General features: G+C 45.8%; 1 protein-coding gene across 1 annotated transcript; it reads left to right on the top strand.

Annotated features, from left to right (window-relative positions):
- Positions 1–1,652: 1,652 nt before the first annotated feature.
- Positions 1,653–22,334, top strand: rspo1 (R-spondin 1). The gene is made up of 5 exons (XM_062539329.1): positions 1,653–2,493; positions 7,876–8,070; positions 11,299–11,454; positions 13,221–13,460; positions 20,116–22,334. Exons 1-5 carry the CDS (start codon positions 2,388–2,390, stop codon positions 20,346–20,348), a joined length of 930 nt encoding a protein of 309 aa, XP_062395313.1. The 5' UTR covers positions 1,653–2,387; the 3' UTR covers positions 20,349–22,334.
- Positions 22,335–22,788: the final 454 nt, after the last annotated feature.

Below are 22,788 nucleotides of genomic sequence, written 5' to 3'. Positions count from 1 at the left end.
TTTTCCTCCGCTTCCCAATGATGTGAAGTTCAACGTGGTACTAGTGCCAAATATGGGCTCGCTTTTCCTCGCTGGCCTCAAGGCATTGGTCTTGTCACACACAGTTACATGCCAGCTATGCCATTCAGATTCTGCTGGATCATTCGCCGTCACTTCCTAATGTCGCCGAAGCATTAGACATATTCATCTTAACCCAGCGTGTAACCGTTTGCCTTTTTTGTTTTGGCTGCTGTGTTTTTTTGTTTTTTGTTTTTTTTTTGTATTTTTTTTGCGTGAGAAAAACATATTTGTGTGTTTGCCGTTTTTCTTGGAGGATTGGGTAAACATGTTTTTCCATCCATCACCAGGCTCGAGAAAGGCAAGTCGAAGTGCAGTGACCAAGAAATATTTGTGGTATTTTTTTGTTTCATAGTGCCATGACTGCTAATGATTTGGTTGAATCAGCCTTGATCATGATGTCTGTGAAGTTGCAACCCAGGAAAAAGTCAAGGCTCATGTCTTTTCCTATTTTAGCCTCTATTGTTGAGGGAAAAGGAGTGAGAGGAGTGTGTGTGTGTGTGTGTGTGTGTGTGTGTGTGTGTGTATGAGAGAGAGGGAGAGAGGATGTGTGTATGTGTGCGTGTGTGTGTGTGTGTGTGTGTGTGTGTCTCTCTGTGTGTGTGTGTGTGTGTGTGTGTGTGTGTGTGTGTGTGTGTGTCTGTGTGTGTAGGAAGTGTGGTACAAATCTGTCACCTAATGCATTCATCTCTTGCAAGGAGCTAGCTCCAAAAAGGCAAAGTACAAAAGAAGTGCTGCTCAGTTTTGTGGCTGACGTGTTGAACTAGCTTGTTGGTTCAAATCAATGAAAACAATCTCTGTGCCCACAGCTAGTGGCTACTTCCAAGTCAGGCTGTCCAAACAGAATCAGTCACACTTAGTCCACATTTACTATGTGGAGCAGAAGGGCACTGCCTAATGTAGGGAAAAACAAACACAAACAAACAAACACAAATACCCAACAAACAAACGAAGCAGAGTGGTAAATAGTTTTGTGGCGTTGTCCAAAAACTAACAGCAACGATCTGGAGATGCAGAAACAGTTACGCTCCTGCTGTCTACTGCACGGTTGGGATTCAAAACGAACCACTGGGTGTTTTATCTCTGTCTAGAGTGAGGGCAGTAAGTCTTCAGGCGAACCTTTGTTGTTCTACTTCTAAACTGTGGATGATAACGTAAAAATGGCTCTCCCATTTGGCTTTAGAACTCCTGTCCTCTCTTGTTTTTTTTTTACCTCATCTCTGCCCACTCACTCATCCACCTTTAACTCTCTCCCCCTTCTCTCTCTCTCTCTCTCTCTCTCTCTCTCTCTCTCTCCCGACCCTCCCTCCTCCCCCCCCCCTCTCTCCCTCCTTCCCTCTCTCTCTCCCCCCTTCCCCTCTCTCTCTCCTCAGCAGGTCTTGGCACTGACAGATGCGTTGTCACGCGTAGGAGTCCTGAGCCGTACTCCATCTCTCTTTTTTTAGCCCTCCCTCCCTCCCCCCACCCCTCCGTCCTCCTCCTCCTCCTCCTCTTTCTCCTCCGCCTCCTCCTCCTCCTCCTCCTCCTCCTTTCGATATCTCTAATAAGACACATGCTCCTGGGCTGAGGCTCTCACTCACACACACACACACACACAAGCCTGGTGTGTATGCTCCCCGGGCCGGCTGTTTTGCTCGACGCACCACCACCTCTGCGGCTGCTACGGCCCCTCTACATGGGTTGAAGGGCCTGGCTCTGTCTCCCTCTCTCTCTCTCTCTCTCTCCATCTCTCTCTCCCTCCTTCTCTGTCTCTCTCTTTTTGTCTGTCCTGACTACAGTAGTCGCCGGCGTGTCTCCTCTCCTCTCCCTCTCCCTCTCCCTCTCCCTCGTCTGCCCTTCCTCCCGTTGTGCCTGGCGTCCCGTCCCGACTGACGCTGCGTCTCCGCCGCGTCTCGACCCGAGCTGACCCCTGATGTGTGCTATGGGTCGTGCCCCGGGCGCGTTTGGACTCACAGCACCACCAGCACCGCCGCTGCAGCCGCCACCAGCACCAGCACCATCTTCCTCGTCGCGACTCTCCTCCTCCTCCTCATCCTCGTCCGCTGCAAGAGTAGCCTCGCCAGCCTCTCCCTGCGTCGCGGGCAGCCACAGGTGCCAGCGGCTGTAGAGAAGGGAAGCCCGCCGCTAGCCGACTTGACCGCTTCTCTCCGATCCGGCTCTTCGACCTGACCGGTGGTCCAGGGGGGCTGTCCGCCTGCCCTGAGCGCCTGGTTGTAGCACCGGGTCCCAGCGCCATCTCCAGCCCCAGCAGAGGCTGGGTGGAAGTGAGGGGAGGCACCTGCGGGAGCGGGGGGAGAGCACACCCCCCCCTCGGCCGGCCGGCAGAGACTATGCAGCCAGGACTGCTGGCCCTGGCGGTGGTCATCCTCAGCACGTCCTTTGGGCACGGCAACGACGGAAGCCTCAAGCCTGGCAAGGGGAGGAGGCAGAGACGCAGTAAGTCTCGCCTGTCACACACATGCGCGCACACACACATACACACACACACACACACACTCACGCTGAAACACCTAGAGACACAGACATTCTCACACGTTAGACACGAATGTCTGCTAACCTACTCGCTGTCTGTCTGGCTGTCAGCCTGTTTTTTCTCTGCCTTGTCTCTCTAGTCATCTGTCTTTAAGCCTCCTCTACCTTTCTGTCTGTCCTACAAGTCTGTGCCTCGAATATCTCCGCGTTCTTTTCCTGTTTGCCTGCTTGGTTGTCTGTCAGTAATGTAATCATTGCATGATTATTATATGTTTTGTATAGGACTTACTCTAGTAATAGCTGGCGTAACAATACTACAGTAGTTTGTGTGCCGCTGCAGATGTTTGACATGTTGAAAAACACACGTTTTAGATATCAGATCTTTGTTGTCTCAGTGTCTCATATTAATATCAATCAGGTTCGATGTCAAAGCCTTTTTTTTAACCGTTTGACATGAGCATGGTTCTTATGAATGTCCCGGCGCGTAGTTAGTGTTTGGCAAACGCGTAACTCCCACCCGGGGCTCACCCAGAGAGTTCTGTCTGCCGAGCGTACCTGACACCTCGCAGCTCCGCGCCGTGCCGCGCTGCCTTCCATCACGCAGCACCATCAGGCAGCCTAAACAAAAGCCGCGAGCCCAGCTCCTCCCTAACCTGCCGCTGACTTCACGTCCGAATGCCATTCGATCCAGCGGCGGCGTCGACGCTGTTCCACACACGCGCACACACACACACACACACACAGGCGGAAAGACTATGCGTCAGACATTATGCTCCGTTTAACGTCAAGGGCAAGCGCTCCACGCACGACCTGCGCATGAAAGGTTTGCGCTGTTGAACGTCATAGCGTCTTCCTCACACACACACGCGCACACACACACACACACACACACACACAAGATTTCATTTACAGGCTGACGACTCACAGCTTCACCTGGGCTATGGCTGTTAGCCGAGCGAATTATCGCAAAGCACTTGTTTACTCTTTTCTAGTGTTTACAAATTAGGCGCGCCAATTCAGTAAGATTCAAAGCTGGAGACCAACAATTACAAGGCCTCACTCTGTGGAGCATCCATCAAAATGCCAGTACATTTTCAACTAAGTTCAGGACATAACTCTGTGGTACATGGGTTTTCTGCGATTTGTAATCTGAATGTAATTTTGAGTGTTGATGGGGTTTTGTTAGAAGGCCAGAGGCCATGGGTGCCTGCCTTGGTCCGTCTGTCTGTCTGTCTGTCTGTCAGTCAGATATGTCCAGCTGGTGAAACGAATACAACAGCACCCTCTAAAGTTAAAGTCTGGTATCAGGAGCCACTTGCAGGAGAGAGCGATAGACACTGTATGGAGATTTCACTGTGGAGTGCTACAGTATGTGTGGGTTGTCTACCACAATTTGCCACTCAGTGTGTACTAGCTCTCATTTGATTGTATAGAATGTTAACATACTGTAACTTAGAAAAACCAAACCGCCGGTTACGATTTGTAGCGTGTGAAGCGCTCAATAATATATCACATTTTTTCTGGGCAACAGCACTGTTAATGAATCTGGGAATGCTGCCCTCTCCGTGTTTAACTGTCGAGTGGGTGTCAGTGCGTCCAAGAGAAACAGATTCATTTCTCAACTTAAGGGCTTGTTTATATCTATTCGCCTTTTAAACTGTTTAAAATTTTCTGATTATTCATGGTGAATTTCGATTGAGATTGCAACACACTTTCTTAAAAGGTCAAACATTTGTCTTACATCATAGTTGCCTGACTGTCCGACCGAAATGTGCTGTTTGACCGAGCATGGGCCTGAACATCATAGCGAGCAGTGACAAGCGTAATCTCTCTCATCCAGAGGAAAAGAAATATGGAGAAATAGGTTCAGCATCTAGTGTCTCTTGACTTATCTCTTGTCTCTTGATTTAGCCCTGTTGGTGGTAAGATGGGTGTTAAGTAATTTTCCCATACATTGATTCTTAAGAATAGGACAAAACAAAATGTAAAGAAATATTGTTATGACAAATTAAACTGCATGCATATATTTAGGATATATGAATGTAGAGAGACATAAATGATGCATTCTGTAGTTGTGAAATGTGGCAAGAGATCCTTCAGAATGACAGCTGCCCTCAATATTGCCGGGTTGCATTACAATTTAATGAATGCCTGATGGAGTTGACAAACAGTGGGGACACAACTGTACAACTGCTTTGTCATTTGGAAATCATCCTGTCCATATTGAGTTGCATTGTGTTGAATTGTGTTCAATTCATTCTTATGCGTTTACTATTAACTCACTATAACTATTGTATGTTAGTTTACCTGAAAACATTTTAGAATGGCTGCCTGCTTTGCTCCACTCCTAAAGAATCAGTGCATAGCATAATACGCAGGTGCGACACATTGCTCAACAATGCCACCCGGAACCTTCAGACAAAAACTAAACTGTCATTTATAACCAGACATTAAAGTTTTTTAGTGTGTTCAGAGAGTAATTCCTGATAAAGTTTCCCCCGTCATTACCACCCTAAACCTGTCTGTGTGTGTGTTACCAGGCTTGTGTTTTCATGTGAGCTGACATATTTGAGAATAAGGGCACTTAACCTGTAACCTGAGCGCACCGTAAGCTTATATCAGCCACTTCACGCACAGCCCAAACCAACCCACAGAAAAGGAAAGCTGAATCCTGGCTCGTGAAGAGCGCGCACCGCACGTTGCCAGACTTTGTTTTTTTGGCTCGCCTCCACTGTTGAAAATATGACTCGGCCGGACTGAGCCTCCCCAGGGCCAGAGCACTGTTTTCATTCTGGGGCAGCAGACTGCAGTTCATCTCGCCCCCCCCTCCACTCGTATATTAACACGCTCATGCTTGAGCAACAGCTGAGATGGGGTCAGATTTATGCTTTTGATTAATGCTCCGCTGCTTCTTGGGAGGCGCGAGGCTTCCTGCGGAAATTTGGACTTTTGGGGGGGGGGATGGGGTGGGGTGGTGGGGGTCGAGGTGGGGGTGTTGGGGTGGGAGTGAGGTACTGAGTGTCCCCCATCACCACCGGGAACAACGATGTGACAGCGAGGGTTAGGCGTCAGTGCAGCGCCGCTTCCGTGTCGCTGATTTCTGCCACACCATGTCATTGTTTTCGTTCGGTCCCATCCGCGTCGTAGGGCAACATGTGGCGACTCTCTGGTGGTCTCTCTCAGCCCTGTGGTCTAACGGCCCCCCAAATGCTAGTTCCGTTTTTTTTTTTTTTCTGTTGTTTCTGCTGAAGCGAGATTTTTAGCATATCTGGAGGCTCTGAGGGAGGACTGTGGAATGTAGCAGTCATCGCATCCATGAGTGCAGAAGTCCCTGGGAATCCATGATGTATGTGAGTGGATTGGGAGGGGGGGGGCGTCTTTTCATGGGGTGGAGGTGAAAATCATTGGGATTTTCATTGCCTGATGTGAACTGGTCCTTTTTTTTCCGGACATTCCCAATCATCACCTTTCCTTGTTGAAAGGACCCCCCACCCTACGGGTTGATCCCATTTTGACTGCTAAATCAGTCAATGGGGGATAGTAACACTGTAGGCATACACCACTAAATCTCCTTCACTGGAGTGAAGTCGGCAATGGGATCCCTACTAGAAAAGTTGCCCGTCTCTATTTAAATAGTAGTGTAAGTCTGCTGCAGTATGTAATATTACTCAGACACAGAATAACTCTCAGAGAATGATACACATTTTTTTATGATGTGAGCTCATAACATCATTGACACTTTTACTGAAGCTCCTGTCAATGTCTGTGTGGCCAACAAGCAATATAAAAACCTAAGGTGTGGCTAAGCAAGCCTGGCTTGTGTTGCCAAACGCTGTATGGGAGATAATCACTTACATGTGAAGTAAACATATAAATCAGAACAGGATTTTTTTTTAACATCCCAGGCCTGACAGGTCTTATAGGTGTGTGATTTTCCATCCGTCAACAAACAACACACACACACTGGAAGCTTCCTGATTAGGCTACAATAGGCAGAACAGCAGCAACCCCCCCCCCCCCCCTTCGAAAAACACATGGGGCCAACTGAATTACCAGCCAGGTCATAAACAACCTCCGTGCCCCACCCTGAACGAGTGGCATCTGGTCTCACCTGAGCTGAGCATTCCCCCCACTCCTTGCCTCGCCCCCCAGGTGAGAAGCTACGTACTGATCTCCCTGATTATTAGCATCGATAAGGCAGTCTGCACGCAGGTGCTGGTAGGTTGCCATGGCTCACATTTTTAGTGCCGTCGTAGTTCCCTCACTATCTCTTGCTTTCTTCGAGTGTGTCTCGAGGATCGTTACCAGCGGATTTATCTCTCTCGCCGAGACAGCGCGTTAGATGGATTGTCGCCGCTGGTGTGTAAATATTGAGCTGATAGGGCAACCGGCCCACTAAATCAGCTCCGATGGCTCCGCTCGTGGGCCTGGAAACAGGAAGTGCTCTTTGACACACTTTTTGGAGGCATGCTTTTTGCGTTTGTGCTTTGGCTGCGAGTTTTCATGTTGATGTTGTTATTGCTTTTTTTTTGTCAGAGCTATATATATTTTTTAAACTCCCAAGGTGAATTGCCACAGGTCAGAAACGAGGTGGGAGTTCATATGGTACATGTAAATGTTTAAATGGGTGAATACTACAAACTGCTTCCGGTTCTTTCTGTAGAGAAGTGAAAAAAATCTGTATCGAGTCTTTTCATAGTCATGTTGCTGGCTTCCGTTCTGCCCAGGCACACTGTGATGTCAGTCACTGATCTGAGGTAGGCCCGTGTAGAACGTCACGCCGCAGAACACAGCCTTAAAATCTGTTCAGGATCTCGGACAGCGTCGTTCAAGTAAACAAAGAGAAAGCATTCAAAACAAAGATGTTTGGCGTGCGCCGTTTGGTGTGAAATGTGCAACAAATGTTAAGTCTTCCCTCAACAACAACAAAAAAGAATCCACCATGAAAACGGGATGGAGGGTTGGCTTGTGTCGAAAAATGCCAAATGGTGAATTGTTAGTGTAAACACAATGCCTGGAAGGCCTCCACAGAGTGTTATATTTTGTAATCAACGTTGATTATGAAACTACTGTGGCAGTTTATACAGTATGTACAGTGTTGTATGTATGTTCCCTTATCAAAAATTCCTTTAGGATTTCAATCAGATTTTGGAACCGAGTGTCCACAAAAAAAATCCAAAAACGAAATTGGAATCCTATAGAATTATCAATATCCTATAGGATCGGTTCCAAAATCTGATTGAAATCTGATTGGAAGCCTATAGGACTTTTTGAGTCTGTGATTGTTCAGCAAGACTTCTTTCTCTCTCTCCCCCCTTCACCCCATCTGTCTTCTCCTGTCCCTAGTAAGCACTGAAGTGCCACCGCCATCTTGCTCCAATGGCTGTGAGAACTGCTCCAAGGACAACGGCTGTCTGAAATGCCGCCCCCGCCTCTTCTTCCTCCTGGAGCGCAACGACATCCGCCAGACGGGCGTGTGCCTGGCCTCCTGCCCCGTCGGCTACTTCGGCATTCGACAGCCGGACATGAACAAGTGTGCTCGTGAGTGCCACACACACACACACACACACACACACACACACACACACACACACACTAATACATACAGTGTATTTATATTCCAGACTAAGTGTGCTTGTGAGTGCCCTCACACTATACATACGAGATACATATACTGCATACTCCTCGCACAAGTGTATATCACTCTCTAAAACACACACACACACACGCACACACGCACACACGCACACACACACGCACACACATACATACAGTATACTGTATGTATATTCCTCACACAAATGTAGATTGCTCTCTCAAACACACCCACACACCCACACATTATATACTGTATATCCCTTATTCAAGTGTAGACTAGAGCGCTCTCTCAAAAACACACACACAGACACACACACACAGACACACACAGACACAGATGTACATGGTGGCATTGCCCACTAGGATCCTGTTCTGTGTGTGAGCCAGCAGTCAGGACTGTGATCTGTTTTCTCTTAGTTGTGGGTGAAAAACAGGCTTTGAGAAAAAAAAAGTCCAAAGCAAAACAGTGGTAAAATACTGCTGTTTGTCTTTCTGTTAGGATGTCTACGTTATTATTTTGGCTTGCGAATGACGAAGGCATTCCAGTTTGAGGGAAAGTTTTCACCTCTGTTACCAGATGTCAGCAATATGTGGTCTTAAAAAAAATGTTATCATGTTCTTTTTCTATTAAGAACAATTTTCTCTTAATTAGGAACACATGGAAGTATAGTTCTGAAATATGAAAAGCAAATGTGTACATCTCAGAAAGTATTTTCAACTCAATGAATGAAGTCAAAATAATATGATTTCCGACAGTACAAAACACTTCAATCGATCCGCCACCAGAGACTGACTTTGTCAGAATTTGGAATTTGGAGGCCAATGCTTTAAAACCGCGGAACTGCCCATTGAAATATTCCCCTGTTTGAGAAACTGGAACTTTTTTGATAGCCAATTAGCCTGCACAGCAGCTTGGAACCATTATATTTTGTTATAAGAAGAAAATACCATCCTTTTTTATCCATTGCTGGATCGCATTAATATCTCTCAGATGTTTGCGTGATACTTGCCTTTTTATGGGATCTCATAACAGGTAAAACACAAAACAGAGATGGAGGGAGGATTGAAGTACTTCATTTTGTGGACTCAACAAGGGATTTCTTTCTTTGCAGAGCAAACATGGCAAGCCAAGCTTTGGTAATGGTGTTTCCCCCTCCGCCAGTGTAAATGATCCTTTTCAATTTGCTCAATAGGTTAGTGTACGAAAGCACCCAAGGTTTTTTAGTAACTGTTTGAATTGTTTTGAAGTTTTTGGGATGGGAGTTTCTCTGCCTGTGGTCTCCTGTGTGACTAAACCTGCTGTGGTGTGAGGTGCTTGACAGCATTTGTTGCCGTTCTGTTTAACTGTCTGGTACCATTTTATTGGCAGGCCGTTGTGATATCGGTGTCACATCTTCAGGAGCCAGCTCCGTCTAGAAAACTGTCAGCGCTGTGAGAGAATGCTAACGCTGTCCGCTCGTCAAGCGGAATCACATTGCAAAGACCGCGGTGTTCTTTCTCACTCGTGCAAACAGTTGAAAACCGTCGAAAGTTTTCTTTAAAGATTAGCGATGGAGGATGCAAACTGTTCCTTTGCCGGGGATGCAGAGGAGGCCGAGCGTTGCGCTAGCGTTCCCCTTTCAACCTTTCTGCCCTGCACGGCCGCGGTTCACGCGCTGTGATTATTCAATCAATTTCGTTTGTCTCCAAATCCCCAAGATGTCTTGTTAGCAACATTTGTCTTGCATTAGGGGAACATTTATAAACGGTTCAGTGCAAAAGTATTCGCTCCAAACATTACTGATGTCAAATTTAGTTGTCAAGAGTTAAAAGTAGTAATTGAGAGCAGAGGTTACGATTAAAGGGGGGGGGGGGGGGAGAAGAAGAAAAGGAAAGAAAAAAATGAGGAGGGGGGGGCCCTTCTCCTTCTCTGGCAAGTGACCAGAGAACTGGACGTGCTTGCCTTATATGTTACAGTACACTGCATGCGTTCCCAATGGTATGACACAGGTCACCCGAAAGACTATAGTCCTTCAACCAGGGCCTTTGATGTAGTTTAAGAACATGCTGTTTCATGTGTCGTGCTCCAGAGTCTTGGAAATGTTCTTTTGTGTATTCTGCCCTGAAATGTATCGGCTGATGCACACTCACCCCCTACGTCAGCAGTGCAGACGTTAGCTCTCTACTGTTCCATATGTGTAGATACAAGCTATCTCTCCCGGGAGACGTGACTCCACTTGGCTTGCGTAAGTGCCAGTGGAAAGATAGGAATGAGATGCTGGCCCGCTGTGCTGCTGTTTTCTGTGCAGACGTAAGATAATGAGGATAATCAGAAAGGATCAAGAGAGGGAGGGAGCTGATAGATTCAGGTAGTCTCTCAGTAGGTGTTTGGCCCTCGTCCCCCCGGCACCCCCATAATTGCACCCCAACAATTTAAAGCAGTTTTGTTTGTTAGACTGGAGCAGTGAGGAGTGGTAATGGTGAAGGGGAGGTGTGCAGGAGTTTAGTCTGATGGGCAACGTTGAAGCCACTGGACTTGTTCAGCCCTGGTGAGCTGGCGGCTGGGGTTGAAGTACTGTAGAGAAGGAAAAGAAAAAGTAAAGGGGTGGTGGAGGAGGAGGTGGGTGGTGGGTGGTGGTGGTGGTGGGTGGCGGTGAGCAAATGCTTTTAAGAGATTGTAAATGTTATTCATGATGTATCCTAAATGTACCCTCTCCCCCTCGATTATTCCAATCTGCCACTAATAAATCCCCAACATGACGCCATTCAGAGGAAATAACTCTCCGGGAGAAATCCCAGGATATTTGCTGGGGTGAAAACGGTTCAGACTTTACTGATAACACGTCCAGAAGGTGAAAAAAGACAGAACCCCCCCCACCCCACCCCCCCTGAATAGACGAGTTCACCAGCGTGGTTCGCTGCTGCCTTATTTGAAGTCATAAAAAGAGTGTGATCTTAACAGGTGTGTTTACAGGCCTGTTACTGTACGGGTCTGACCCCCCAGATCTGTGAAATGGCACAGAGCGATCAGGGTCAACCCAGGCGTCCACATTAACGGGGGTGTATGGGTGGGGGGGGGGGTGTACCGGGTTGTGTGAAACTTCACCTTTTCCATCATGATGATGGTCATAGATTTTCCTCTGATGATCCCTTTGCTTTTTTTTGTGTGTCTGTTCTCTCTCTTCTCCACAGAATGTAAAATAGAGAACTGTGAGGAGTGCTTCAGTCGGACGTTTTGCACAAAGTGTAAGGAGGGCTTATATTCTCACAGAGGCCGCTGCTACGCCAGCTGCCCGGAGGGCCACAGCACGGTCAATGGCACTATGGAGTGTGCGGGCGCAGGTGCGGGTGAGTGACCTTTCGACCTTCAGAATCAGGAGAGTCTGTTTTCATTGGCTATCAAAATAGACTTAAGTTTGGGGGATCTAGTTTATGTTGGCCGTTCAAGAATGCCTTGAGACATTCTTATGTTGTTGTATTATATACATAAAATAATCACAAACGTAATCACGTCAAAATGATTTTTTTTTATTGATTTGGCAACCACACATACTGATGAAAACATATGTCTGTTGTATAAGTTACTTTGGTTAGAAAAACTTTGGCTAAATGAATGAATTGTTATCTGATTCATGCGCTAATTTATCTACACTTTATGATGTAAGTACATTCATATGTGGACCAGATGCATATTATCACGCACGTGTTGGTCAGGTAACACTTGTGCACACATGTGTCCTTTTAACCTGCAAAAGCCTGAAACTGAGTTCAATTGCTGCATGTGGATCTTGTGTTGCCTTGTCTTTGACCAGAAGGTCATCATTACCCCCAAAATGAGCAAATTGGTCTTATCAGGGGATATCAATTACCAGCCATAAAAGACATGAAAGACGATCCTCTCCTCTGTCTCCGCTCTCCCACTCCTTTGCTGTTTCTCAATCACTAGTGTGCGTTGGAGAGTTGAGGTCTGGACGCAGGCCCGTTGGCTGATAAGGGGGGCTATTATTGATTTCCTTTGAAAACTGTTCTGTCATAAGAAAGCAAATACACTGCCTAATAGCATTACGGCGTGGGGAGAACACCCCCACCCAGTGCCCCCCCCCTCTAACCCACCCCCCCAGTCGGGCCAGGCCGGTGAGAAATGATACGCCGCTGCTGGCGTGTCTTGGAGCAGCCCGGCCCGCTTTCTCATCTCAAACCTTCAGTGAGCCGCCTGATCCAAACGTTCCTTATCATTGACATCTTTCTCACTCTCTCTCACTCTCTTTCTCTCTCTCTTTCTCTCTCTCTCTCTCTGTCTCCCTCTCTCTCTTTTTATCTCTCTGTCTCTCTCTCTCTGCGTGCATGATTGTTTTTTAAGATATGTCAAGTTCCCCCCCAGACCATCACCCCCCCCCCCACCCCCCACCCTCCACTTCCCTGTTTCCCTGTTCTTAAAACACAGAGGGAATAAGTTAAAAGAAAGCGAAAAAAGAAAAGAAAAACAAGTTAAAGAATGAAAAGGAAAAAATAGCCAGTACCGAGTGTCTGCCTGCAACCGAGAGGCTCCCAGCCCAGATGGAGACAGGGCTGCAGTCTGACAGCATGTCATAAGTTTGGGTAAATGCGGATCCAAGCATAATCACGGCCGGCCCATTCCCTTGGTTGCAGTGTGGTCCGCAGGGTGAATGCGAGGGATGTCAGATATCAACCGTCTCAATTTGGGCTTTTAATCCCTGTCAGATTCTAAGTGGTACGGATACGTGCTCCAATAAAACACTCTGGTTGTGCAAGTCCAGGAGTCTGCCTCTGGCGTGCCTCTGTTTGTGCCTGTGTGTACAGTATGTGTGTGTATGTGTGTGTGTGTGTGTGTGTATGAGAGAGAGAGAGAGGATGTGTGTGTGTGTGTGTGTGTGTGTGTGTGTGTGTGTGTGTGTGTGTGTGTGTGCGCACACAATTTTTCGCCATCAGCGACTGCTGTGGTTTACCATTCCTATCAATCATGTCTCCCGACCTCTCTCCACATCTTCCCCTCTCTCTCTCTCTCTCTCTCTCTCTCTCTCTCTCTCTCTCTCTCTCTCTCTCTCTCTCTCTCTCTCTCTCTCTCTCTCTCTCTCTCTCTCTCTCTCCCATAGTGCAATGTGAGCTGGGTGAGTGGAGTTCCTGGGGCCCATGCATGAAGAAGAACAAGACATGTGGCTTCAAGAAGGGCACCCAGACGCGTGTCCGAGAGCCGGTGCTGCCCACGCAGCCAGCGCAGCCCCCCAGCCCTGCCACGGCCTCTCGGGCCCCACCTCCCTCCACCTGCCCCCCTCCGGTCACCGAGAGCCAGAGGTGCACCGTGCCCAAGAAGATCCCGTGTTCTGGGAGAGGAGGTGAGTGGAAACTGAACCGCTGGGCTCAAGACTGTTGAGTGTGAATTGCAGAGGCAGACAGCAAGGACACATTAAGTGGCCATGAGAGGGGGGGGTTATTATTTGTTTATATAAAACATTTGTGTTAACTACTTAACTCTCCCAACAGAGTTTTGTTAACACAAACAACAGTACAGCTGACACTGATTAATGCCACTGAGTTAGCTAACCAATGTATTATGGCTTCTTCTTGTTATGTGGCAAGCAAGGTACAGTATGTGCATTATCGCCACCTTCTGACGATTCGGACGACTCTATTTACAGAATGTCCAATAAAAGTCGATGTTGGCTAAAAAGAGGAATATAAAATTATGTATTTATTTATGACACATTATTCATTCACAAAGAAAATTGATGACCTTAAAGGTTGGATATTTCCTCATTTTTTTATTTAAGGCATTAAAGGGATATTCCGCCATTTGTGGAAATACGCTCATTTTCCACCTTCCCTCGAGCAAAACAATGGATATTTACCTTGTTCCCGTTCATCCAGCCATTCTGTGAGTCTGGCAACTCAATAATCAAGGCAACTTGCAGCTACTGGCACTACTACTGCTTGATGTCTATGGGGACTATTTTCAGATGCTGCGTACGATATCACTGCGCCTATGGTACGTTTGCAAGTTGCCTTGATTATTACGCCAGATGAGAGTGTAGTTCCATGTCAAATCAGCCTAGAAAAACGGCAGGTTTCATTTTCAGTTGGTCTTATTGCACTTTCTAACTTGAGAGGAGACACGTTTTAAATGGGAAAATTACCAGAAATATTAGTCACTTTTAAACATGAAGCTAGCAGGCGAGAAGCTAATGGTCTAATCCGATTCAGTGATCTATGCTAGGCTGAAGCTAAAAGTTGTATCGCCAGACTCACAGAATGGCTGGATGAACGGGAACAAGGTAAATATCGATTGTTTTGCTCGAGGGGAGGTGGAAAATGAGCGTATTTCCAAAAATGGCGGAATATCCCTTTAAGATCAATTTCCAAAAGATGATTTTATATTCCTCTTTTTAGTCGACTTTAACATGTGTTCAAATACTTATGGAGGGCACTTTATAAATATAATTAATTAACTAATCTTATCTCAAACACACATTTGTGTCATTGTGTCAAGGAGTCATTTTGACCCAATTTTGATTGGAGGGGAAAGAGTTTTAGATAATATGGAATATAAACCTGCATATTCCAAGTTGAGAGTACAAGGGGCTCCCTTAATTGTTACAGGCCTTTCCGTACAGCCTTGTCTATCTGAGTGGAGAAACACTCAGTTGTGTAAACCGCAGAAGAACATGAGGTTTTCTCCCGATCATGAACAACAGCACATCATCAAGTGCACACATATCATATCAGTCTAGACAAACAGAGGCTGGGATGGAATGTAAGCTTCTCAGCACTGGAGCACACTCCCCTGGAACGCGCTTGTTTTTTTTAACTCACTCGGACACGAGGCTTGAGTCAATTTGGCATGAAGGCGCTGTGATGATGAAGTGGAGGTCAAGTGAGACTTGGCTTGACAGCTGAAGAGGGCAATCATCGATAAGGGCTTAGACGTCTCCAGTGCAAACTGAACATCTGAGCAAAGGCTGTTTTCACAGCGTGTAGAGGGCCGGCGTGGTCAGTTGTGTAGCCTTGTTGTGCGCTAGAGAAATTTAACGGCGTGTAGAAGGACCGGCATGGTCAGTTGTGTAGCCTTGTTGTGCACTAGAGAAATTTAACGCTGTGTAGAGGACCGGCGTGGTCAGTTGTGTAGCCTTGTTGTGCGCTAGAGAAATTTAACGCTGTGTAGTGGACCGGCGTGGTCAGTTGTGTAGCCTTGTTGTGCGCTAGAGAAATTTAACGCTGTGTAGAGGACCGGCGTGGTCAGTTGTGTAGCCTTGTTGTGCACTAGAGAAATTTAACGGTCTTGTTAGTCACGCAGTTTGTTACTGATTGGCCATAAACATTGTCCAGAACAGGTATTTATTAAACAATGAATCTAGCCTCAAATCTTTTTTACTCAGGTTACACGCAAAACACCAAATCAGAGAGCTTTTTATTTGGTCAGCTTGTTTTCACAGTCTTTTTAAATTTTCTGCCTAAGTAATAAAAGGGCCTTTGAAAACTGAACAGAGGGCCGAGGGCCTTGCTTGTGCTTAGAGTGTCCAACTCATTAAGGCCAAAAGGAGGCTATGGCTGTATCCATTCATTTGGATTCATACCCCCACAGTGGTGTAGTCTGCATGATGCTATAGGACTACACAATATACCCACTTAAAAAGCATCCCCATCTCAGTATACCCACTTAAGATAGACAAGGATACATATGTAACATTTGGTGTGGATCACAGTATACCCACTACAGCTAACTACTACATCACAGTATACCCACTACAGCTAACTAGGCTACACTACACCACTGCATACCCCTTATACTGTTGGTGTATAGTATTCAATTCCTTAATTATTAGTGAATTCAAGTGCCAAATCTACTCAATTTACCTGATTATGACATTCTGTTCCATAAAGACGAGGTTTCATTCTATCGCCATGTTCTTTTATGACTATCCAGTGCCAGTTCCTGAAAGTATACTTGACTTGAGTTAGCGTAAAAATACAAACAGATTAGCATTGAAATAAAGAAACATAAACTGCTAAAGAGAAGGTAGATAACAAACTTCATGTCAAAACAAGTGAGGTGTGAAAACAGTGAGGTGTTTTGAAGGTTGTTGTTCTTTTCAGTAAACTCTGAGCGTGAATAATCCAAATAGGATAACTAATTGACATGCTGGGAAGATTAAAAGCCATGTTTTAGCTTGAGGGGAAACCCCTCTCTATGCCTTTGTGTAAAGTGATATCAGGAGAGGCGAAGGGGTGCAGGAGAGGAGTGTGGGGCGAATGCCCGAACAGGATGTGAGAAATGAGAAGCTAATTTACACTGCATGACACCCCCGTCGTGGAAAGAATTTGCAAGCGTAGGTTCAGAAGAATAATTAACGGTGAAATATTATAAACTGCCCCATTAAAGTGCTATGCCTGCCTGCCAGACATCTAAACTTAGCGACCGGTTGCTGGGAAGGTAGAGAACATGGGTGATGGGGGGGGTGGGAGGTGGGGATTCTTAGGCCAATCTGACAGGCCATGACGTGAGAGAACGCCCCCCCCCCCCCCCATCCAACACACACATATGCACACCCCCAACCTGCTGGACTGGGAGACCCTGGGGTGAGTGAGGTCTTTGAATCAGGAGATTTGTGCGCTGGTGTTGTAGTGTATGTTAGCCATTAGCCATGACTTGTGATCCTCATCCAGATTTGGGAATGTGAGAAAGAGCTACGCTCGGTTGCCTGGACTCCCAGGAATAAATGTACTTCTCTTGCGAATTAACTCATAGGTGATGGGTGTCTTGACCTACGCCTCCCCTTTTGTCATGTGCGTAAATGCATGCCGAGCGCTAAATTAGCTAGGCTGTGAATACATCTGCAAGAATTGGCCGAGGGAGCTGCTGTAAAAATCACAAGGGGCAGCGCTTGTATAACAGCGGTGATTTAGTGATCTGCGGATCTCACGCTTTGTGTCGATTTGGCCCGAACTCCTTTTTTCCTTCCTGTCAAGTAATGGATGGGTTTTGCACGAAAACAGAATTTGCTAAATGCATGATTGCCTTTGTCAGGCACCAGTGTTTGCCTTGGAGTGAGTGCGGCTGCAATCATTGCTGTCATAAATTAGTGGAGCCTCCTCAGCCCCCCCTTAAGCGGTGTGTTAAAACAGCCTAAAGTGATGCAGCCACGCCGAGAGCTCGGAGACAACCAGGCTTTGTGAGTGCTGAGTGCTGAGTGCTGAGTTTTTTGTTTTTTTTTAACTCTCACTTGTGCACAGCACAATCCACTCATGTTAAAGTTTAAGGGAAAACGTGGTCCGAAAATTGAAACACGCTCGAAAATTAAACACGTCGAGCAAAACCATAAACAAACAGGCCTTTAAAAATAGAAAATTGTAAAGTTTATTTTTATTGCTCTTTAGAGGGTAGTTACGGAGAGACGTTTTTAAATAAACTCTGTCTCAGTGTGCCACATGATGCTGAGTGCACCTCCATCGTAGTGTGGTCATGTTGCATGTTACTGTATGCGTCTGCTGGCTAGCCTGACGCTGGGCCAACCACTCCAGCTCACCATGGGAGATCCTGGCATTTGTCATTGTTCAATAAACGCAAAGAATGGTAATTGATTCCAATTTTTTTTCCAGGAGTCTATTTTTGTTCAAAAAACGAGGTCTGTTAAAATAGCACTGATTAAAAAAAAAAGTGTTCTGCCAGAGAGATCTTTTTTTTTTGCGTGCTTTGTTTGTTTACTGAAATGTAATAAAATATCATTTCAAGTACACAAGAAATGTGAAACAAGCACTTATTATTATTCTTCGCCAAATTCCTATGCAGGACATTGAGGAAGTTGGTTGTCAGAAAATAGACACAAAGGTAGCAGGTCTGTGCACACAAACGTTCAGGTGCAGAGATAAGGTCAGAGGAGAGGAGTAGAGGAGAAGAAAAGAGAAGAGGGAGAGAGAGGTGAGGAGACGAGAGGAGAGCTCAGGGGAGTGGAGGAGAAAGGAGAGCATAGGGAAGGAGTGGAGGAGAGGAGAGAGTGTGTCTGGAGCAGGGAGGTAGCTGCCGCCGCCACCGTAAGACTCTTGTCATCAAACACGCAGCAAACGTTCTCCAGTCCCGTACGAGTGTTGATTCTGTATCCAGGGAACGCCGAAACTCGCAACACACCAGTTCATAACAGCCATCAGTCAGTAGCGGGAGCCACGTAGCCCCTCTCCCCCCCCCCCCCTCCCCCCCCGTACTGACAAGGGAGTTTGGAAACGACCGTTTTGATTTCCAGCACTTAGGCTTTTCCCCTTCACTCACACTTTCACTTACTCTCTGTTTCTGTCTCACCACTCTCCCACTTTCTATTTTCTACCAATTCTGAATTCTCTCTCTCTCTCTCTCTCTCCTTCTCTTTCTCTTTCTCTTGCTGTATCCACATCCCTCTCTCGTACCATCAGCCCCTTTATTTCGCCTCAGTGTGTCTGGCTGTCTCCACTGTTCTCTTTGTGTTTGTTTACTCTCTTATCTCCTTCTGTAGCTGCATGTCTTCCATCATCTCTCTCCCTCTCTCCTTCTCTCCCTCTCTCTCTCTCCCTCTCTCAGTCTAGTGCTGTAAGTGACTCTTTTTATAGGAATCCGTTTATCTCTCTCTAAATGTCTATTTTACAGTTTCTAACAGCATGTCATTTAGCGCTCGCTGGTAGCCGCTGGCCTCAAAATAGGATAGCTCAGGACAGACCACACAGTCTGCGTTACACTCAGCTGTACCAGCTCAGCATTTTTGTGTGCTACTACAGGTAAGTGCTTTCCCAGGTGATTTAGCGTAGTCTGACCCTCATGCACACATTGTGTATATAAAGATGTATAAGGTGTGACATAAATAATATAACATTAACAGGTCTTCTGAAGAGCTGTGGACATGATCGGAGAGCCACCAGTCGCTGCAACATTTCCTTCTCCACTCACTCCTTCCTCTCTTGTGCCGGATTAAGTTCTTATCCCCAACCAAACACTGCCCACATTAAGGGCGGTTTGTGTGAACACAGTGGTTGCACACTTAAAGTAAGTGACAGGCCCAGCTTAGACTAAGTGGAAACCTAGAGAGCACGGGAGGAGAGAGGCAGCCAGGGCCCGTTGCTTTCACCTCGGCCGGCGCCTGAGTTTACAAAGGCCATTATGCTCTGTCATCTGCGGGTGCGGGGAGTGTTAAGGCATCTCTAGCCAAGAGTCTCAGTCTTCACAAGGGCTCGAGTATTAATTATAGGCATTGTAGTTATACGGGTGTGGAGACGGCTGCTGTGTGTGTAACTGTCAACGCACCCGCCCTGCTCTGCTCTGCCTCAGGGGCATTTATAGATGCAGTCCAACAGAGAGAGAGAGAGAGAGAGAGAGAGAGAGAGAGAGAGAGAGAGAGAGGGAGGGAGGGAAGGACAGAGAGAAGTAGGAAAAGAGGGGGATAGAGAGAAAATGAAAAGAGGGGAAAGGTAATTAGGTGCAAATGACAGCATAAACACAGGAGAACCGTGGGCCAGAGTTTCTTCTTTACAGTAGAATGCCAGTGCATTGCTCAGGTCCCACACATCAGTGAGTGGCACTAGCTAGTCTTCAACCTGTCCCATCAATTCCCACAGGGCACTGGCCAATCAGAGCCATCTATACAGTCTGTGCTCTCAACACATGTCCATAGAATCTGATTATATATTTCTCCTCTCTTCTCTTCTCTTCTCTTCTCTTCTCTTCTCTTCTCTTCTCCTCTTCTCTTCTGTTCTGTTCTCTTCTCTACCCTTCTCTTGTCTCTTCTCTTCTCTTCTCTTCTCTACCATTCTCTTCTCTTCTCTACCCTTCTCTTCTCTTCTCTTCTCTTCTCTTCTCTTCTCTTCTCTTCTCTTCTCCTCTTCTCTTCTGTTCTGTTCTCTTCTCTACCCTTCTCTTTTCTCTTCTCTTCTCTTCTCTTCTCTACCATTCTCTTCTCTTCTCTACCCTTCTCTTCTTCTCTTCTCTTCTCTTCTCTTTTCTCTTCTCTTCGCTTCTCTTCTCTTCTCTTCCTACAGGAGGAGGCAAGGGGAACAAAAAAGACAAACCAGATGGCCAGAGGAACCGCGATAAAGGGGGCGGCAAGAACCGTGGCAGTAAAGGAACAGGAGGAGGTGGAGGAGGAGGTGGTGGAGGAGGAGGAGGAGGAGGAGGAGGAGGAGGAGGAGGAGGAACAGGAGGAGGAAAGAAAAAGAAAGTGCGTGCCACCACTGCTCCCACGCCCATGCTCACAGCGAGCACCGTCACCTAGTCAAGTCCTGGCGCTGAGGCGGGGGCTCTAGATAGGTGGATGGACATACACACACCCCACCCACCCACACCTCCGCCCACCGCAAAAACCCAGATGCAAAACAAACACACAAACAAACAAACAAACAAACAAACAAACAAACAAACACAAGACAGAAATGACAACAGTGTCCAACTAAATGAGGAGAAGATCCTTGCTGCTATGCATTCTCAGAAAATACTTGTGAGAGAACTGGAGGACTGTTGCAATACAAAAAAAAAGAACTTTTTTTTTGCTTTGTATTGAAGAAAGACATTTGACACATTTGAGAGGAGCAAAAACAACACATGAAAAAGATTGGCTTCGTTGGACGGATGGAAGTACTGTGAGTCACAAATCTGATGGTGACTGGTCTCACGAAGAACCTGCCCAGCAGGAGGTGGTTCCTTACAAAACACAGCAGGCAATCATGAGAAAAAGAGAACAAAGTCAAGTGTTTTTTTTTTTTTTTTTAATCGATCAAAGGACTACACTCATATGCCCTATAACTGTGGAGATGTGACATTCGAAAATACCAAACACTCTTAAATAAGAGTGTCTGAAAGCAGTTTGCTTTTCATTATCATGGTAACTGTTCTGATAATGGCTTGTCGGAGGCAGATAACACGTTTGTAGGTATTTGTTTTAAGTCGACGGAGCAGGAGATGGACAGTATTAATGCGCTTTATTGTTTAATTTCTACTTTATGTTGGAACAACAGAAAGGCACTGGAACTAATGTGTGGCTTGTTCAAAAACAAATACCAAAAGATGTTTGACTTTTTTGGTAAGGAAAGGATCCAAGAAACGATGACATGAGAGATAGAGTGAACCAATATATTATTTGTTATCCAAATCCTCTCCCCCAGACATCACTCAACACTCTTAAGTATCTTGGCTAGTTCCTTTATAAATGTTATTTTGATGAGAAGGAAAAGAATTTGTAATGCACAATAATTGAGCAATAAGAATGAAGATGAAACAGTAAAAATAAAATAAAGATTGTGTGTGTGTGGGGGGGGGGGGGGGGGCTGTTGGGGTTAGAATGAGATTTAAAATGTAGATGGATTGTGTTTGTTTACAAATGATGCAGTATGGACAGAATTAGCGTGTGTGTGTGTGTGTGCGTGTGTGTGTGTGTGTGCGTGTGCATGTGTGAGAGTGAGAGTAAGATGAGAGAGGACAGTGGTTTGCATGTCAATACATGACAGTATCCTTTTTCTGTGTGTTTACAGATGTTTGTGTTTGTATCAACTCCTGCTAAGAGAAAACAAATGGTTGAAATATATCAGCACACTTATATATCAACAGCCTCATTATTCCTAATCATCTGGTTATATGTATACCATGTTCATACAGCTCTTCAATACTTACACATTTATGTTTTGCTACAGGGTCAGATAGCAAGAATTTATATTGCACAGTGTCTCCATGTTTGCAATGTATTCAGATTGCTGTATGGAATTAACCTTTTTTCACAGTGTTGGTATGGTATGGTGAGACAATCTGAAGTTTGACGTACAGTAGGCTTTAGAGCCACTATCCGCGCTCTCGTAATTTTTCCTTGGTCTGGTAGCCGTACGCACACATTAAAAAGTACTTTATTTCAATGGAAAACTTCACTGCAATGGCTACAATATGGGTCGTCACACTGAGTGCAGTGTGTTAGCCTCAGTTTTGGAAGAAAGCTATGATTATGTTGACTGATAATATGCTGTAGATACAGTATATTATATTGTGATATTTTATTACGACTGAAGGGTTATCCCTCCTGAAAGTAGCTGCCCTTGGACTAGATTCTGCACGACACCAGGCCACGTTCTCTCTTAAGGGTGCATATACTTCAATACAAATGTTATTAGCAAAGTCATTTGAACCATATGAACTGTTTTAAGTGCCCTGTCCTGATTTGTTTTCCCCATCATCATGCCTTACTTGTGTGTGTCTACATTAAAAGAAAAGATCATTACATTGTGCGTGCCTTGTGTCTTATTCGTATGTTTTCACTATAGTACAACTGCATTTGAGTTTGAATAATATGTCACTTTGAGATGAGGCGGGCGTTGGGAGGAGATATGATATGCTCAGTTGGCCAAGATCTGACAAATGGTGAGTAATGTCAGTAAATTTGAGTTATGGGATATTGGATTAGAGATGTTGTGATTGTGATTCAGCTCACATAGGAGAGTACTCTTCATTCTCTCTCTCACACACACACACACACACACACACTCACATAGAGGGGATGAATGCCGAGTATATACATTTTCTCCCTCTTTCACAAACACAGAACTGCCAAATGCATACAGAGTACAAGTAATATGTTACACTGTATACATTTTCACGAACCCTGCTGCAACTCAATCATACATTGGGGTTTTCATAAATGAAGCGCTGTTTCATCTAAAAAGTTATTTCAGGAT

This window comes from Sardina pilchardus, chromosome 6, assembly GCF_963854185.1.
Source record: "Sardina pilchardus chromosome 6, fSarPil1.1, whole genome shotgun sequence".
NCBI lineage: Eukaryota > Metazoa > Chordata > Actinopteri > Clupeiformes > Clupeidae > Sardina > Sardina pilchardus.
The sequence above is the reverse complement of the archived record's forward strand: the minus strand, read 5'-3'. Positions and strand labels throughout refer to the sequence as shown.